Source organism: Gasterosteus aculeatus, chromosome 21, assembly GCF_964276395.1.
Source record: "Gasterosteus aculeatus chromosome 21, fGasAcu3.hap1.1, whole genome shotgun sequence".
In the NCBI taxonomy this organism is placed as follows: Eukaryota; Metazoa; Chordata; class Actinopteri; order Perciformes; family Gasterosteidae; genus Gasterosteus; species Gasterosteus aculeatus.
The window spans coordinates 13,531,175-13,550,249 of record NC_135708.1 but is presented as its reverse complement, the minus strand read 5'-3'; the positions used below and the strand labels follow the sequence as shown (position 1 = coordinate 13,550,249).

Here is a 19,075-nt window from a genome sequence, read left to right as displayed (position 1 = left end):
AAAATATTATTATTTTTATATATATTATACAACACAAGCACTTATGATGGGCCATTTGTCAATATAATACAGTATTCTTTGGACGTGGGGGTCTGACTGCAGCCTTGTGTCCCCCTTTTTCATGCTTTGGGTGTACATAAAACTCCTTTTGCCCCGTATTCTCCCGCAGCCCAACATTTAAACACACACCACGGGCGCGTTTACGGCACAGCCAAACCCAGCACCGGTCAGTCATTCAAGTGTAGCCTGTCACGGCATTACATAATGCAACAACAAACTCCAGCTTCTGCACAGGCTCAAAGGGAATCGGCTGCAGTGTGTGGGACGTCTCTGTGGAGTCCCCCCCCCAGCTCCCCCCAGCAGGGTTTGGCCCTCGGTGGCACACACTCCGGTGCCGTAGCGGCCGGCTCGTCGGCGTGGCAGTGATGCAGCGCAGAAACGGGAGCCACACACACTGGAGTCCATTCACCCAGCGGGTCTGCTCTCCGTCGAGGCGGACACTCGCCAAGTCTGCCTTTTTTTAAGGGCGGCCCGCTTTTGGCTTGGCTTCGCGTCGTGTCTTTTTCATAACGGTATTGTAATGGGTAGATGTATATTTTTGATGTCATGTATCGCAGAGCAAACGGTCCCAGTGGGGCGGTAGAAGCGGCTGCTTTTTCTCATGCGAATGAGTTTTGGCACGTGCTTTTTATAATGATTTTCTTTTACCTTTTATTCAAGCCATGTTCCAAATTTGAGGGTGTTCGGAATAGTGGTTTAAAAGAGGAAACCTTTTAGATTATATTTTATGTAATTTAGAAAAGTGAAACACTTGAATAGGTTTTCTTCACACAGTTCACTGAATAGTTTGCGTTTTTGCCAGATATTTAAATGTATTACATGGATGACAGTCACAGTGCTGAGAAAGTATTTAGAGTATGTTCTCTAAAATTGTTTCCCCTAATGTTTGGTCTTACATGGTGATTTAAGTTTCAGTTAAACATATTGAACTCGTTGGGCATGTAAATATTGTGATTATCACCAGATGGACATTTGCATGCATGACTAAAGCTGGAATGGGAAAATGTATGCAAATTCTAATCCAGTCAAATTATGGTCAGCCAAAAAACCCAATACTTGTGTTTTTTACCTTACTATTTTAACACAGCAGTTTTTCTAATTCCCCGTTAACACAAAAAAATGGTTTTCAGAGGAATGCCTTCTCCCTCGCTGTCCACACCAAAAGAAGAAAGGAATGAACAACAACCGGCAGTGACAGATATGAGAGCAGCAGATTGACACGGCTCATGATTAATAGCTATATAGCTACAGTACTCAGGCCCTATAGATCTAATGACCCCACTAAGATCTGGAGATGTTGTGTTTGGTTTGGCTCTCGGAGGAATTAACCCCACAAGCGTGGCCCCCTCGTGTGTGTGTGTGTGTGTGTGTGAAGCTGATCCTCACTCTGAGAGCTGGAGGTGCTGCACTTCCTCCCCACCGTGTGCTCCTGCATAAGTGGAGGCAAGTCGCTCCCTTACAGGAAACCCAGGCCTTGACATGATATAGATTAACACTGCAGGGGTCACTGAGGGAAGTGGGTTGTGGTGCAGAGTTGGTATGTGGTCTTGAAAGATAGCTGGGATAAATGTCATCCTGGCTGCAACGCGGAAAAAACGTAAACAGCACACAATTTTGTGTTCACTGATGAAGTTACCCCATGAAATTATTTTTTAGACTGCAATTTCTTACATCCATCAAAAATAATTTGATTTTAGAATAATATGGCAGGATGTCAGACTCTCTTTTGTCATTTTCTGATTGGATTTTAAAATAAAAAAAGAATAATTAAAATAATGCACTGCACTTGTATTCCCCTAAAAACTGATAACAGTAATGGATGTTTGGGTGTAACTAAATACCACAGACGATGATTTCATCGCTCTTCAGTCACTCTTCAGCGTGACTTCTGCCGTTGCCTCTTTGGGTTTCCATAGCAACATACTACCGTCAACAGAAACAAAAAAAAGCCTCCATTCTTTTCCTTCAACGCGGCAACCTAAAACAGTTAAAACAGGCTAGCTCGCACTTCCGGACTCTGTGAAGACGTCGACGGGTAAGAAAGTTTAGGTCATATTTTAAGATATTTCCCAATCCCAAAATTAAGGGGCTGCGAAACCCAGTGGCAGCATATATTATGTGGTTTACGGTGGCTAGCTGTGAGTTAGCCTAACTCGCTAACGATGTAACGTTAATTTGACGTCACTTAAAATGGTGCCTCCTTCTTGTCCGGGCCGCGTGAACACCGTCTAGTCCCTGGCCGTTTGCATTCCCTCCAGTACGTTCGTGCCGCCTCTCACCGCCCGGACAGCACTTGTTCCTGACAATGATAAAGTGCTGTCCCCGACTCCCTGGAGAGCGGAGGCCCGGGGTTGTTCAGTTAACGTTAGCCTTTAGCTTCCATTCCGCTCGGGTTGATCCATCAGTGCCTCTTCTTCTCCTGTAACCTCGGCCTTTACCTTCCACTTCAACTTAGTTCAGCTGCACACACACACACACACACACACACACACACACACACACACACACACACACACACACACACACACACACACACACACACACACACACATGTCGGAATCAGCAGGTGAGGAGAGGCGAGGTACAGTATGATGACGCCTGAAGTTAATTGTATCCCAGTCAAATGAAAGCCCGTCTCAATGTCAGCTCAGTCCCTGGAGTGCTGGATGGAGGGAAGGTGGCGCGTAAAGGATCTGCTGAGTTCTAATGACAGTATGAATTGAGTGGTCACCCAACCTTTGCCCTCTTAGCAAGATGCTGGAGAACAGTGACGACGCCCCCCCTGCCCCATCAATTATCCCTAAATGGGAATTGACAATTAGGTTTTGGGACATTTAAAGTTCTGCGGGGGGTTATTTGTCATTTTGGATTACAAACACTGAAGCAATGAGGCATTATTATTAAATTGTGATTCCGAGGAACGTCTATTTGCCAGCTAAGGTCTCCTTCTGTCATTTATTTCCTCCCAAACAGACTTTTCTAGATCCCCGGCCGTGGGCCGAATGCTTGGCCGGAGCTTAAAAGGATCCTCTCTAAATCAGCCCCGTGGATGAGCCACCATGGTGCGCCTGACCATAGATCTGATTGCTAAATCCGGGAGAAACTTCAAAAAGAAAAGGGGCCTCTCCTTCCCAGAGTACCTCACGTCACTCACCCACCTCCACTTCTTCAGCAGCAGCATTGACGACATCGTGAGTTCGCCCAGTATCAACGCTGGCGATGTCTTTCTGGGCTTTTCGTGTGATATGCCTGACTTTGTCAATTCTGTTTTCAGGGGGATCTCTCCGTCTGTAGAAACCTCACCGTCCTTTACCTGTATGATAATCAGATCACGAGCATATGCAACCTTGGCTTTGCCTCCAACCTCACCCATCTTTACATGCAGAACAATAACATCACTCATATAGATAATCTCACCAATCTGCAGAAGCTGTCCAAACTGTGAGTAGACATCTTTGACCCTCCGATTGTTGTTCCGTGCTCAAATTTAAGGTGTGTCTGGATATGTGAGTTTTTTTTCTGCTCTGTAGGTATCTGGGTGGAAACAAGATTGCTGTGGTCGAGGGCTTAGATACACTGCGTGAGCTCAAGGAGCTTCACCTGGAGAGCCAGAGGCTGGCACCGGGGGAGAAGTTGCTCCTTGACCCCATGACTCTCCGCTCTCTGGCTGTAAGACCTATTTTCAGACCTCTGTTCAGCACAGAGATAGTGTGTGGAATGAGGAAGAGCCGCTCTCCCAGAATAATTCGGGTCCCTTTTTTTGAAAATATCCCAGGAAACGTGTGGTTTATTAACTTGTGAGGCGGTCACTTTAAGTTAAAAAAAACTCTCTGATTTCTCAGAGGCCAGTAATCTGTGTAGAAGCAGTAATGTGCTGGGTTTGATGATCTCAGAGGCCTCTGTTGCTCTCTCTGGTCGGATAACTCCGTTAGGTTTGTTTACTAGGTTAACTGCCAAAGCCACGGTTTGACACAACCAGTGTGGTTTGTTTAACTAACTAAATACAATTGAAGAAATCGCTGTGCAAATGTAAAGAGTTCCAAGTTTTTACAAATGTGTCGTTATACAACTTCAAACCTCAAGGTTAATATTAATAACAGCAGGACTATCTATTCGGACATGATCCTAATCAGGTACATAAAGAGAACACATTGAAATACTTAATTCAAATTAATCACAGCCAAAGAAAGAAGAAAATGCTGTAAATAGTAAATGTTTTTTGCGTAATATTTATTTGTAAGATTCTGTCATTGTATTCACCGGCCTCTTCCTTCTTCATTAACCTGTATTTGTTGTACAGGAATCTCTTTGTGTACTGAATATCAACAACAACAACATTGATGAAATCAGGGACCTGAGCGTGCTGAAGGAGCTCCAGCATTTCTCTGCTGCTGACAATAGATTGTACAATATGGAGGTAACTTTATATATATTATTTATCTTAAATATTTCTCTGAAACTAAGTCAAGTCCTTTCCCAGAGACGAACTGCATGCAGTCTAAGTAAGGAGCACCTCGGCGCAGCAACTGTGCATGCTATGGCGTATCAGAGTCAACAATCCAGCTATTAGTTGATCGAGTCAACCTTAACATTGTTGCGTAGCTTTCTGCAGTGATGTGTGAAATTAAATGCAGAACGGGGTTCTAAAGAACCAAATCCTGCAAATCCCGCCACAGGTTCCCAGTCTCCATGACTCTTTCAGGGTCAGAATTATTCAACAAATCAGCGAGCCGTTCCCCTGAGACTTTTCTCGCTGACAGCTTTAAACAAGCATGAGTTTCTCCCTTTCCTTGGGAGGGTGATTTCTCCTCTCTGCCGAGCAATCCTCCATTCGAGCCCATGAACCCCCAGACCTTTACTTCACGGGAGATTCATCTGAGGCACTGCTAGGATTCAGCCTCGTCGACTTCTTTTAACGACAACCTGCTATCTCCGTCATAGCTTTCGTTTTCTGGGATTTTGAGTGAAAAAGTTGACAACTTCACTTGAAAGGAATCAATAAATTCTTTCATATTGCCATTTCACTCTAGGATGAGCCATTGGTAGCACCACACTCAAGCAGAATCGACCACATTGCTGAAGGCACTTTTTTTTAATCACAAATGAATTTCCCTGTGAGAACCTTAACGCAGGTAAACTGCGTCATTTTGAGCAGATATCTCCTATAATTTATACCACCCGTCTGCCACTATTGATCCTGCAAAGACAGCCCTCCCAAGGATCAATCCCTACTTCTGCGCCATCCGCTCGCAGCCCAGAGGCAGCGCTATGGATTTTTCAAAACAGATTATGACAGGCAGTCAGCTAGGGTGACAAATGGGGAGCGTCTTCAGAGACCGTTAGCCGCGCGCTGGGCCGGGAGAGGACAGGGGAATCGAAGCCCCGGTCAAATGCAGGCTCATAACTGGCCCATCATTAGTCCGCTCGAGAGAGCCAGACGAGCACAGGGCGAGTATTCGGGCTCTGGCTGTTCCATACGCCCCCGCGTGAAAGGGCCAATTTGGCGCTGGGCCGCTCTTCAGCGAGGGCCTTCTGAGTGACGGCCCTGACACGATCATTTATCAAAGCCGGGGGAGCGCGCGGCGCTCGGGGGTCCCCTCTGAACTGATTGCGGCGAGAGCTGGAAAAGTGGAAGCGCTTTGGCCAGGACAGGAAGGCAATGAACAATCAGAGCGTGTCCAGAGAGTATTCATATTTCCAGGCTTGGATTAATGTGCCTTTTAGATAAACATACAACTGCAGGCAACTGGCTGGAGGAGCCAGCCTCACGGCGCCCCAGGAGAAAACTCGTAGTTACACGACACCGGCGACACTGTTTATTAAAATAGACGGATGTGTTGTTTACGTTGTGCCCTTGTAGTTCACATTACTAGTCACCCAGGCCGAGTGTTTAAAAAAACATCTTTGCTGATGCTTGTCTCGGATTAGGGATTTTGAATATGCATCATAGCTTTATAGATTTGTTTAAAGGCAAAAAGTTGTCTGTGTAGGAAAAGTGTGAACGCGCAACATGCGGTGGGTTAAGTTTCTCTTCTTGTGTATTTTCAGGAGCTGGAGGACGTTTTCTGCCATTGGCCTCAATTGCTTCAAATGGATTTGAGTGGAAATCCTGTTTGTAAAAGCAAAAAGTACAGAGACCGCCTAATAACCGCAGTCCGAAGCCTGCGTGAGTTGATTAATCATTTTCCTTCTCAATAGAACTATAATATGAAAAGAAATGCCCAGGCTAATAATTAAGAGACCACTTCATGATCAAAGCAAAAATATACACCTTTTGCTTTTCAATTTCAAATGAAGTGTTTGTTTGATATTTATTGTTGTAGAGGTTCTGGATGGCAGTGAAATTAATGAGTTGACCAGACAGTTCCTTATTAACTGGAAAGCATCCAAAGAGGCCAAGAAGAATAAAAAACGCACGCATTTGATGGCGGGATCGTTTACCTGTCCTGCAACAAGTAAGTCCCTAAATTCTGTTTACAGCACATCTTTGCCCACATGACCGCGATCATCACATTTCTGGGTTGTTTTCCCCTCCGTCGTTCTCGACCCCGTCGGGCTTTACGCTTCTGAATTTGCGTGACTTGTGTGTGTGTGTGTGTGTGTGTGTGTGTGTGTGTGTGTGTGTGTGTTATACTGTGACTTTGTGTACATTCCAGATGACTTTAACGCGTGTCATGGTGCACGCCTCGGCCACATCTGCAGCCACGCAAACGTGAGAGCCGCAGCACATTTTTGTCTCAGTCCCTTTCATTCTCAAAATCAAGAAGATTTAATTTTTGATTAGGTTGAATCTTTGGACTGTATACCAGTTAGTTTAATTTCCCTCATTTATTCTTTCATCACCAATTAATTGCTATGTTTGTTTCCGATGCAAAAAGAAATAGGAGACATCTTCTGTCTTCTGATAATGATCTTTTGTTTCTTCTCTAAAACCTAAGGTTACAAAAATGAACGGTTCCTACAGGGGGACATCTCATTCGCGGAGCGGCCTCATCATCTGCCGTCTAGTGGCTGCTTAAGACAGACGTACAAGTCCACTAAGATCTCCACCCACGCAGTACAAACCCTGCTTCTGCCTGTAGTTTAAGTACCTCCGTCATCATAGTTCTGGATATTTCATGCTTGCATATTTAGCAGGACAGAAGAGAGTCCTTGTCACTGCTGCAGAGACACTGCAGTATCCTTGACCTACAGTGGATACGAGGAGTTTAAAGATTTACCTTCTTTTTCTTTTTTTACAGAAAATATTGAGATTGTATCTGTCTCTTTGATATACATTTCTATAAATGAATAGGGCGGAAATAATATGCTGGTGTTACAAATTCTGAAATTAAAGCGTAAGACAATGCATAATGGTTTGTGCACATTTCTTTTCCTCACTCTAGCAGCTGGTTTATTACTTTTGTGGGGGTTTGAGAATATAAATAATCAATCCAACAACCGTTCACTGCTACATTTTTCTGTGTGTCGTTTTTCTTTTTCGGCAAATAAGTGAACCAGGAGATGCAGAGTGACACGAATGATCGACCTGCCCTGTGACTCTGCTTTGCACTCAAAGCTAACAACATATGCTTCTGTTCAAGTAATTCTGATAAACGACCCATTCTATTACTTATCATCGCCATTTCTAAATGTTCCAAGGAGGAACCACGTGGAAAGATGCGGGTGTTATTAGACTCAACCTTCTTTTACTTTGCCTCATAATTAGGGGCCCGCAGCTGTGACTCCATCCTTACAAAAACAATGTTTATTGAGAGCAGTCCTGGGATATGCATATTATGAATAATTCCTTTCATTAATTTTGGAGTGATTCATTTCAAGAGTCTCACAAGAATGTCCTCAGCGCCTGCCGGTTGATTGCGTTGCTGGACTTTATTTATTGGCCGTTCCAGTGGGCTCGCCACTCCAGACACCCCCCGGCTATTAGTCAAATGTCTTTTGCATATCGCCTTACACTTGTCAGCCGCATGTCTTCACGGTGCGTTGCAAAGGGCGCGTCGAAAGAGTAACCTGTGCATTCGTGACCGCGACGAGCAGCCTCTTTCGAGGTCGTTCGGGCTTTCTTCACGTTTGCTACGTCGCGATAGGCTTGCGAGGAAAAATACGGGGGTCGGGTTCGCAGCCAATTAGAGATGGGATGTGGCGCGCAGCACACATCTGGGGTTAAAGGAGCGGAGAGGCCGGCCTCTGCCCCCCCCCCCCCTCCCCCCCCCTCCCTACCCCCACCCTCGTCCTGTCCCCTCAGATAGACATAAGTATAGGAAAGGAAAAGAGACGACTAAGTCATTTGGTCGGAGCGAACTACTTTTTAAGGGGGCTCTCTGTGCACCCAGCAGAGTTTAAAGGCTCGTGTGACTTTTACGCGGCACAGGTGAAGCGTTTGGAGCGCGCTCCAACACTGCTGCGCGAACCTTTTTTTTCTTTCTGCAGTGCGCGCACCACTTGTATAAGGATAAGCTGCACGTGAACTATATTCTGCACTGGAGAGCGAAACCTCAGACTGATGTCGAAGAGGCTTCTGCGGATTGCATTCATGTCGTCTTTCAAAACGGCACCTTTAAAAGATACCAAAGGTAAAACTCCACTGCATGCAAAGTGTCTTTGCTGCAACTTTGGGCAGCTGTGTGACCTGTCATCGGGGGGTCTTTTAAAAAGTTGTGTTTGTTTGTGGACGACCTTCAAGAATATCCTGCGACTTGACATCACACATTTGAAATAATTGACAGCATAAGCAAACTTAAGTTCTGGTTTAATAAATACATTCAAATACAATTACTTAACATGCAAGTAGAACAGAATACTGTAGACACTAATAATTTAATATGAATTGATCTCAATAAAACGTTTAACTGCCAGGTTCAACAACTAAAGGTGACTCGGTGTGGCTTTGATCCGATGTCATTCGTCAGGTCTCTAAGTGCACCCCGATGGCTGGAAGACAGAAGCTCCGAACGGACAGCGGCGGTCGCTCCGCGGCGGCGGCGTTGGATGACAGCCCCGCGTCCAGTCCCAGCTCCAGTCCCAGTCCGGACGGCCCTCCTCGGGACCTCCAGCGGGCCCGGGTGCTCCAAGGCGGCGGCGGTAGCGGTGGCGGCGCCAGAGGACGCCCGGCGGCAGCAAACGCGGCGCGGGAGAGAAGCCGGGTGCAGACCCTGAGAACCGCTTTCCTGGAGCTACAGAGGACTTTGCCGTCCGTGCCGCCGGACACCAAGCTGTCCAAACTCGACGTGTTGATCCTGGCCACCACCTACATCGCCCATTTGACTCGAACACTGCAGGAAGAAGGCGCGGAGGAGGCAGAGAGCAAAAAAAGGACGGACGCGTTGCACTCGTTGAAAGGGGATGGCTACCTGCACCCAGTGAAGGTCAGTGACAATAATACTGATGAAAATAATAATAGGTAATGATCATAATAATTGTAGGTCATGTGATGGCCTGATCTGTTTTTTTTTGTCATTTGTGCCTCAATATTTTATTAAATGATTTTGCTTCTGGATGGAAATTGCCGCACCTCTTTGCGTAAAATATGATACAAGTTGATGTAACATACATCGCCTTCTGCGTATTGCTATCTTTTTTTTCATTTTCAGAGGTTGACTCAGGCCTGCTAACAAATAAAAATGTCTCTACAGAAATGGCCCATGCGATCCAGACTGTACGTCGGAGCCAGCGGACAGTTCCTCAACCCCACGAATCCTTCGGAGTCCGAGAACCAAGGCCCGTCGTCGTCCACCTCCAGTAACAGGATGAAATAATCCGTTTAAAACCATTTCACAATTGGCATGAGTCCATGCCGTTTACTCTGGTAGCCGAGTATGCGTTATGACTGTAGATCTGATTTGACTACAGCCTTACCAAGACATTGCGAAGAGATTGCAAAATTAATTTATTACGTGGATTTTATTGTGTAAATTGTGAGAAAGCACACGCTATGTTTCTCTGTTGTTATTTTGACTAAGCCTCTTTGGCCTGCATTGTGCAGCTCCGCACATGTCCAGGGTATGATATTTGTAGATTCCACGGCGTAACGAGCCCGTCATGCTTGAGGTGTGCACTTTCAGTCGAAACATTTGCACTAAATGCATGCGTGAATAACTGAACATCTGTCATGTGAAGTGGTCTGTCAGAGGGTCGACAATGGAGGCTCTGCGTCTCGTGTTCCTTACTTTTACATGCATGGTTGTAAATGTGTTTGTGAATAAATGACTTCCGTGAAAGAAGTCTGCTAAAATGTTGCCGATCATAAAAAATGTTTTTTTTAAGGTTAATATAAGTTATGTTTGCGTATTTTTTTCGGTGAAAGTCAGCATGTGTTCGCTTATATTTCTTATGGGAAAGTCGCTATAGTCTTAATCAAACACAACTGAGGTTCTCGCTTAAAGTCAATGTGCAGTAAAGATTTTGGTTTGGTTACAACACAAAATGAATGAATGAATGAATACAACACAAAATTATTTGCAGCAAATGACTGCATCTGACGGAAGAATACGCAGCAGGCCCTTCGGTTCTGTCTGACTTTAGAAACGATAATATTAGTTTCAGCGGTGTTTATAGTGTTGCCATGTTGAAGAAATCAAACCAAAATTGTCCTATATTTGTACAAAATGAAGGCGTAAATATTAAAGATATTAACCTCGTCAAATTTTAGGTTTCAACAATGTATAATTTCAGGCGAACCAAACGTGATATTGAGTTCTCTCTTTTTGACACTGAGGGAACGTTTGCTTAACTTTATTTGACAAATTGATTTTAGGTTGCAGCTTATTAAAATGCGAAATGCATTGGCAAATCACAACATCTTTAAGAGCAAACAATGGGCGGTGTATGGTATTTCTAGATCGTTTAATGGAAAGGAGGGAGGTGGTTATATAAAGTATTCTGTATAAAACCCGTGTCTGTTTTATCTGCAGAGCTAAAGAAAGTAAATCCTTTGAATTTAACTCATTGCAAACCTGTAATGCAATCAATATATGGTACACATTCTAGCTTAAATACATGCGACAACTGAAGAGGAGGCTACCTGGCGCTAACGCGTAGTTACTGCCGGGCTGTGCAGCGGGCCACGTGACCCTGAACGCCCAGCTACTTAAAACCAGACGGATCCGGAAGTCCCACCTCTTCCCTTCCAGACACAGCGGCGAGCAGAACTCTCTGCGGCGGGGCTGAGCTTCATTGCGGAGGTAAGTAGCAATGTGAGGACTCAGCATTTCACAGTTTTTCTTTTGGCGCGTCGTGAACTTGTTTTCGCCCGTACTCGCGTGTAGCCCTCGTAGATGACTAACGTTCCTGCTCGTTAGCTAGGAGCCAGCAGCTAATGGTAGCTAGCAGCTAATGGTAGCTTGCAGCTAACTCCGGCCCATGTGTCTGCCACGTGGGAGGAAAGCGCGCTGCCCCGTTAACGTTGAATCTGAGGATTGTTTACCATTGCACAAACCAAACCCTGGACTAAGCAATTGTTACTAACTTTTATTTAAATTTAAAACAACTTTAAGCATGTAGTTTTAAAGTTACGTGTCACTGTATGCCGGGTCAACCGTGTAGGAGTTATAGCGGTCACACCTGTGTAATATCAATAGCATAACCGAAATAAATGTGAATCATTGTTTACGCAACGGTATCTTCAAGTATGCAAATCCTGCGGTTAAAATTATCCGGCGCAAAGGGTAATCTAGGAGTCACATCTGCCTCTACCACCAAACCAGATTCCCTGCATCGCTGTATGACGCGCTTAGTTGTCACGGTAAAAGTTGTGTCCAGGGTCAGAAAATGAGCTCCGCCTCATTATTTCACTGGATCCCTCTGAGGCCGTACAGTCGTGGCAGAGGTCGTGACCTCCATTTGAACCGGTCCTTAACATGCGACCTTAGCCATGCTGCCAAGCTGTGTCACACAAGTGGCCTTTGACCTTCGGGTGATCAGTCATATCTCCTCACAGTATTGGCTCTTCCGTCAGTAAATCGTATACGTGAGGTGAAAATCAATGGTGTAGACCTGTTTAGTTATACTTTCATAGTCTAACTGAACTCTTGTCTTGTTTGTCATAGCAATTAAGATGACCAGACATGGCCATGTATCATGGTTGTGTAAAACTGGATCATATCCTATAATGCACCTGGTGAGAACTGGAAATGATGATTTTCTTTTTTTATATTGCAGATGTGAAATCTACGCTGCCTACTACAGATGGCCAAATATTGGTTCCCAGCAGTTGGACTTTAAGGTAAGCTCTAAATATTGAACAATATTTGGTTGTGCGGTTTATGGTACAGATCAATCCTACTGCTGGAATAGTGATGAGTTCACATTTGCCGTTTACCCGTCAGACAATAGGGTGGTGAGACTGTGACTAACTGAATGCAGTATGAATTCGGAATGTTTAGAAGTTTGATTTCCATGTGTAAGTTTCCTTTATCTAGATCGTGTTTCTTGCTTTTTCAGAAGTCGTGCTGAGGTCACAGGGACACACCTGATCGAATTCTGCACCAATCGAGAGGTACGTTTGGTCTATAGTGTTTTAAATGTTGAAAAAAGCTTGCAGTCAGTCTTCAGCAAGGCTTTAACTATACATTGAGTTCTGAAACCCCTGCAGCTGGAATAGTGATGAGATAACATTTGCCGTTTACCCGTCAGATTTTAGAATGGTGAGATTGTTTCTTCTGAATAACCAGCTGCAGCCTCAGTTTTAGTCCACATGCTGCACGGTCAACCAAAGGATCTGGACGTTCTGGATGCACCATTAAGGTGTCCCATGAATTGTCAAAAATGAATTTGGCTGGATAATAAAAGAATCTTCTGTTCTTACAGATGTAGATGTTGAACTTTGGGCTTCATCGAATTTGGTAAGTTGAACAACTTTACACTCAAATTGTCTCAGCTTATGCAGGCTGTCCTGTCAAAGTAATGATGAGCTCACATTAAGCCGTTTACCCATCAGACCATAATGGACTGTTGAGATTGTGACCAACTGAAACCAAAAGAGGGAAGTTGATGAGACAATTCAACGTTTTATCACTTACTTATTTAAATTTATTTCTCAGCAGAGGGATGCCCAGGTAACTGCCGTCTACTGGTTGCCTCATTTGAAAGGTATGTATTGAATCACCAACCTGTGAAAATGTGTTTTTTATATTATACCACGGATCCATGATTTTTTTTTTTTTTTTCCACAGGTCATTGAGCTGTTAGATCAGTTGGCAGATATCTGAAGCAATTTACCACATTTTGTAATAAAACTTTCTGAAAGAAAAATGACTGACTGTCTTTGAATGTTTCCCAGTACGTTTATACAAAGTGTGCCTTTATTTATCTAACGCTAAAACCTGAAAATAACCCATTTTTTAAACTGGCTAGTGTTTCCTACCGTCTCATTCCTCTGTGATGTAAGAGTCTGCTCCTGGTGCGTAGCTGTAGATGAAGCGTAGGATATTCTGGTGGAGCTCATCCAGTGTCTCGTCTCTCCTCTGATAACCATCCACACTTCCCAGATCACAAGGAAATACGGCATCAGGTGGGATAACTAGTGCTGAGGCCCCTGTAAGGAAAGTGCAGTTCAAGACGTGTCAAAACCCTCCATAGTGCTTAATGGCAAGATCAGTGCACGCAAAACTAGGGATATCTGGGTGGCATTTAAAGTGACTTAAATATTTAGTTATTGATATTAGTAATATGGAGGTGGTGGTATTCTACCGTGCTTCAGTGTGACCGAGTTTTCACAGAGCAGCACGGCAATCACAGCGTCTTCTTCCAGGACTTGTGTCCTGAGACATAACTTGCAGTGGGCTTCAGCCAATGAGATCCTTCAAACATGAATTACATTTGAACATTGAATGGTAATGTGTAGCTCTAGGAGGTTTTCTGTACATATGGAAAAAATGAGAAGTGGTAAATCTGAGCAGTCAAATGTTATTACCAAGTGGGTTATCAAGTGTATGGTAAGACTTCTCCACCTAGTGGCTGATGTGACATTACACAAGACTCACTCGCTTGCCAGTCTAATTTAAAAAATCTCAAACATGCTAAGATGCAAACCTTGATTACATTTTAAGATGAGTGCTTACAGTAGTTTGACGGATGCCACGGACATCTTGACAACCTGACTCTGTGTTCGGACCCTGCGGCTGGCCATGTAGTAACCGTGGATCATTTTTTCTGCTCCAGGGCTGAGCTCTGCCTTTAGGCGCCGTGCGTGAGCCACCAGCTAGAAGGCATGCAAAAAGTGTCACGGCAGTGTAATAAAATAGAAAGTGCAATATTTGCTAACCTCCTTGTAGTCCTGTGTAGAAAACTCCCAGTATGAAGGGTAGAGGGGTTTCCCCGGCTGCACGGCCTGCTGCAGGGTGTGGATGGTCTGAGCAAGCAGGGCCTGCTCCCCCCCCACGTCCCTGCACTGAATGACCAGGCCAAAGGCGTCCGCCAACTGAACTGGTACAGGACCCATTTCCTGCTCACAAAGAGGCTGGTTAATGGACAGCTACGCAGTGATGCCTGCAGTGACCTGGAATCCAAACCATATCTTAAAGATTTACTTAAATAGTATTGTTCCTTTACCATGCATGCAAAATATAAAAAAATAGCGTCCTGTTGTCTGGGCAGGGTCCTTCAAGCAAGGTAAATTGTTTCAGATTCCCGTTTTGTAAGCACTATCAAACATCTGTTGAGTTAAGACCTCATAGTATTAGCTGCATGGAGGTTATTCAACACCATGTTGTGATTAAACCCACTGCTGTTCCAAGTACGGCACCGTCCGCCCTCACGGACCGCCGAGAGGCCTCCGTGGAGTCTGTGAGGGCCCAGAAGCTGCAGTGGACGGGAAAGTTAAGCTGCTGGTCGGCATCCTCGCCGTATTTCTTCCCCGGGACGAACACTGACACCGTGCAGCTCTCCAGAACTGGGAAAAGTATTTTTACACGTATGAATCTGGCTTTTTTTATGTCAAATGTATAACTTGAATTGTTGACATGAGCATCATCTTATAAGTGCCAATGCTATCCTTTATGATTAAATCCCCTGGGTGCCCTACCTGACTGAATGGCATCCAACCTGTCCTTTTTGTAGCAGCCCAAATCGCCCAACATGCAAATGCCGCCGGTGGCGAGCAGGGCCGAGCCGGCGTGGATGTTGGCTGTGCCGGCCCCGTGTTCGTCCCTGGCCAGGGACGCGAACATCTCCCCCGAGGCCTGATGCCTGACGCCGCGACCCGCCAGGCTCAGGCCGTACGTCATCAGTCTTAACACAAAGACACGGTAATGAGGCCGGTTGAATGCAGCGCGCTCGCCACTCGGAAGGGCCTCGCAAAGTCGACCCCCCCCCCTACCTGTCTAGTACGAGGGTGTCGGTGGTGACGGCCAGCAGATCCAAATTGTGAATTGTCTCTCTTGCATCCGCGCCGTTCTGCACCAGGCTGAGCAGCAGGCTCAGCTTGAGGGTGTTGTAGAGGCCCGGAGGAGCCACGTCCAAGGCGAAGCGGTGAGCCGCGATGGCGGAGAACCTCCAGCGGAAACCGGCTGTGGCCTTCGACAGCTTCCAGAAGCCGCCGCCGCCCACACCAACGACTTCATGTGGACCTGTGGGGGTGCGGCGACGCGGCAGAGGTTTAATTGTGGTGACGAATACACAGCATGAATTTGGAGCAGTGTCTTCAATAGGGGCTCACGCTCCGGCTCCCACGGTTGGACGCCATTTGCTTCGACGCTCCACGTGATGCCGCTCCCCTGTTGCACATGTGCGGGAATGCCTAAAACCCTGTAGAGTCGACCGATTCTCATTGAATTACACAGCTCATCTGTACGGAGAGGGGGGGGGGATGAAGAACGGAATACAACAAAAAAAAAAAGGTGATTACTGAAGAAACACGCGGGCCACCTACGGACCGCTGCCAAGAGAAACAGAGCGAGGCCTTCAGGACAAGGATTTCTCTGTGTGCAAATCGCACAGCCAGCTAATGAGGGCTCCTCGCGCTTAATAACATATATGTCTAGTAACGGGAACCCGGCGTATTGAATTCCCCTACAGGACCGGGTCAACAGAATATGTTAATCCGTGTGCTCAGGTTTTGCTTGGCTCCCAGGGGTGCTGTCTCGACAATGTTATTAGAGGCGACAGAAACACTTAATATCCCGCCATGGGGCGCTGTGTGCGTCTGGCTGCACAAAAATCTATTTATTTGAACTCTTCCCCCCACAGAGTTTGTGTTTCGAAGTGAGGCTCACTTGCAGAGCCGGAGGAAATTAATGACAAACCTCAATACATCGGACTGTGTGTAAATATAAGCGGTTACAACCCCGTTATTCAGTACGGGGAGGGACTATAATGGGTGAGAAGACGATTTGACAAACAAATAATACCCGCTCAAATGTTGAGGATATTACTCTACGGTACAATATCGCCTTTAAGATTTTGACGTGGTTGAACTAAAAAGTACTTTTTACTTGATTCTCCGCTATGTAAACAAACTGGTCTTCATGCACCACTGTCACTGCTCTGCATCTTTTATCTGGCAACCCACTCAAACATTACAAGACGTATTCCATGCGTATTCTTATGGTTAAAAATGTCTCTCAAATGTGATGGTTATGCGTACTCCAGCAGAGGGCGATCAACTTATTTGTGCTGCTTAGTTTAGAAGCGGTTGTGGAAAGTCGTCCTAGTAATGTGCAGCTGCTCTCCGGACTCAAATCTGATGCGAAAAAAAACAACTTCAAGGCCTGTCTGGGGGAGATAAAAAAAAGGTGATTGTGTGCTGTAGTACAAGCTAATTGTGGACCTTCTCTCTCTCAGTGGTTATTATTCTGCTATTCGCATTTATTTCCTCTAACATTTTATGTTGCTCCAGCATTCAATCCATTTGCAGCCTGTGTGTCACAACATGGGACATCATTTCGGGACCTACCTCTGAGAAACAGGGTGACCGACTGGTACCTGAGCGGTCTTTGCTGATGGGCGCTCAGAGCATCTAGTGCTTTGAGGTGGGTCAGCTCCACCAGCTGTTTGTCTGTCTCCCCAAAGAAACACATGCAAACGCACTAATCACGACAGAGCACGCCATTCCATTTCAACCGCGTGTATGAATTCAGTCGTCTCTGACGATGCTCGCCTGCTGCACTCTCACCTCCCAACACTCTGAACTTCACGTCCTCTGTCAGCGGGGAGCTGCAGATCGTACAGCTGAAGTTGTTTCGTACTGTGGCCGACTCTGTGGCTCCGGGTGCATGGACGCGAATGTGGTGAAACCCTAGAGTCGGCGCAGAAGAAAAATAAATTAGATGTGAATCCAAATTTTAGGGATGCCAAGTTGTCAGATTTCCGGGAAGAATATAACAACTGCTTGTGATCTATGCAATCAGTAGATGCAAGGAGAAATACAACGGGGGACTATTGTGTCTTCCCTGCAGCACCTGTAGAGCAGGGACATTCATCGTTGACGCAGAGGAACCTGGCCCCCTGGGTGTATTTCGTGACCCTCGTCATGGCGATGACCAGGCCCTCCATGGAGACAGGCCTCATGGGCCCGCGTCCACGAGGAAAACCACAAAGGTCCAACGTGTACTCGGGGAATGGAGGCAGATGTGTCAACTTCAGAATTACATTCACCTCCAAAGGGAACAATCAGAGCAGACATTGTTAAACGCCTGCGTCTAAACCAGTGGGGAAGAAAGAGCTGTAGCTGCAACATGTAATTGGTCATACCTGACTCTGGGTGTGTATCTTTTCAACAAGTGAAAGTGTTTTTATGGCCAGGAAACATACCTAAGTGAATAATTGGACAAATGTAGTAACCCTTACAGCAGAAGGTCACATTTTATTTCAGCTTGCTCACTCAAGTTTTCACTTACAGACTGAAACAACGCTGTTGCTCCAAGAGGATCACAAAGAACACGTTCACCCAAGACAGGATCCACCTCGATCACATCAGAAGGATTCACAGTGACACAAAACCTGTAGACCGCCTCAATCTGATGGCTTCCTGGAAAAGATGGATAAAGGGATAAAAAGAATGTAGAATTTGTTGTGTTGGTGGTTATTTTAGCTTCCATTTCTTTAGCTAGTAAAGGTGAAGAAACACTATTGCCGTTAGCTAAAAGTCAGCTAATGTTAGCTAACGTTAGCTAAAGGTCAGCTAACGTTAGCTGACTTTAAGCTAATGTTAGCTAAAGGCCAGCCAACGTTAGCTAACTTTAAACTAATGTTAGCTAACGTTAGCTAAAGGCAAGCCAACGTTAGCTACACGTCAGAAAACGTTAGCTAACTTTCATAAGTTGAGTTACCATTGAATGGTCTGCAATCTTCGGTCAGTTTTTGTAGCCCACCGCTTCTGTCTAAATAGACCAGGGCCGATTCTTTTAAGGACAAAATATCAACCATTTTGTAGTACCAGTATGTTATGAAAGTGGTATTTATTTTAATAATAGAAAGTGACGGGGTTGGCGCGCTAGCTTCGACCAATTAGCTAGTGTCTACTAAGCAGCAGAAGGATCATCATGACTCGATTAAATGAAATTATTAGAAAAAACAAATGTAGCGTTTGTAGGATATTAGAAACAAATATACGACCCGGTTCCTAAAATTAATAAAAATGCATATAGTGTACACCAGAATACAGCCATGATTCTGAAACTGTGTAATCAATAAAGTAATGACAATATTGTAAAACCACTGTAAATCTGCAACTGTAATAGAATAATACCAATGTACAGTTATGATTGTATTTGATGTAATGTAATCAACTGGAATGCATGCATGTAATACTTGAACAACAACTGATATTGACTAAGGATCATTCGAAATCCGAGTTACATTGAACTCACCAGAAGACCACTCCCAGAGGTGTGGACACTGACTTTCACACCTTTAAGCATTGTTATAAATACCTGTAGGAACCATTGTTCTCGAGTTCGCTGGTGGAGACGACAGACGGGCACTAGGGATGGTCAAAGGACTGACCTGGGGCCTGTTGGTTGCTGAGACCAGCGGCTCCTCAGCTGAGATGTTCTTTTTACCACAACGCCATCTCTTTTAT

The 19,075-nt window shown here is 45.2% G+C and overlaps 3 protein-coding genes and 1 long non-coding RNA gene across 5 annotated transcripts; 3 read left to right on the top strand and 1 right to left on the bottom strand.

The window, feature by feature from the left end:
• Positions 1–1,865: 1,865 nt before the first annotated feature.
• Positions 1,866–7,410, top strand: ppp1r42 (protein phosphatase 1, regulatory subunit 42). Of its 2 annotated transcripts, XM_040167574.2 has the most exons (9): positions 1,866–2,095; positions 3,034–3,251; positions 3,335–3,501; positions 3,591–3,729; positions 4,361–4,477; positions 6,109–6,226; positions 6,384–6,515; positions 6,717–6,772; positions 6,999–7,410. In XM_040167574.2, the coding sequence occupies exons 2-9, from the start codon at positions 3,120–3,122 to the stop codon at positions 7,077–7,079; spliced, it is 942 nt and encodes a 313-aa protein (XP_040023508.2). In that variant the 5' UTR covers positions 1,866–2,095; positions 3,034–3,119; the 3' UTR covers positions 7,080–7,410. The 2 variants fall into 2 exon arrangements, with proteins under 2 accessions (XP_040023508.2, XP_040023507.2); XM_040167573.2 differs by lacking the exon at positions 6,717–6,772 and having other exon boundaries at positions 1,941–2,095.
• A 1,383-nt stretch (positions 7,411–8,793) lies between these two features.
• Positions 8,794–18,693, bottom strand: mcmdc2 (minichromosome maintenance domain containing 2). The gene is made up of 15 exons (XM_040167340.2): positions 18,324–18,693; positions 17,892–18,022; positions 17,746–17,805; positions 17,454–17,649; positions 17,168–17,290; positions 16,949–17,050; positions 15,713–15,841; positions 15,374–15,623; positions 15,080–15,285; positions 14,781–14,947; positions 14,321–14,500; positions 14,118–14,257; positions 13,747–13,856; positions 13,421–13,591; positions 8,794–9,332 (listed from the first exon to the last, which is right to left on the bottom strand). Exons 1-14 carry the CDS (start codon positions 18,418–18,420, stop codon positions 13,425–13,427), a joined length of 2,058 nt encoding a protein of 685 aa, XP_040023274.2. The 5' UTR covers positions 18,421–18,693; the 3' UTR covers positions 8,794–9,332; positions 13,421–13,424.
• On the top strand, positions 8,988–10,483 carry tcf24 (transcription factor 24). The gene is made up of 2 exons (XM_040167347.2): positions 8,988–9,425; positions 9,693–10,483. Exons 1-2 carry the CDS (start codon positions 8,988–8,990, stop codon positions 9,813–9,815), a joined length of 561 nt encoding a protein of 186 aa, XP_040023281.2. The 3' UTR covers positions 9,816–10,483.
• Positions 11,146–13,308, top strand: LOC120811762 (uncharacterized). Its single transcript, XR_005710456.2, has 6 exons — positions 11,146–11,240; positions 12,217–12,280; positions 12,499–12,553; positions 12,865–12,899; positions 13,098–13,146; positions 13,230–13,308. It is a non-coding gene; the product is annotated as an uncharacterized LOC120811762 (long non-coding RNA).
• Positions 18,694–19,075: the final 382 nt, after the last annotated feature.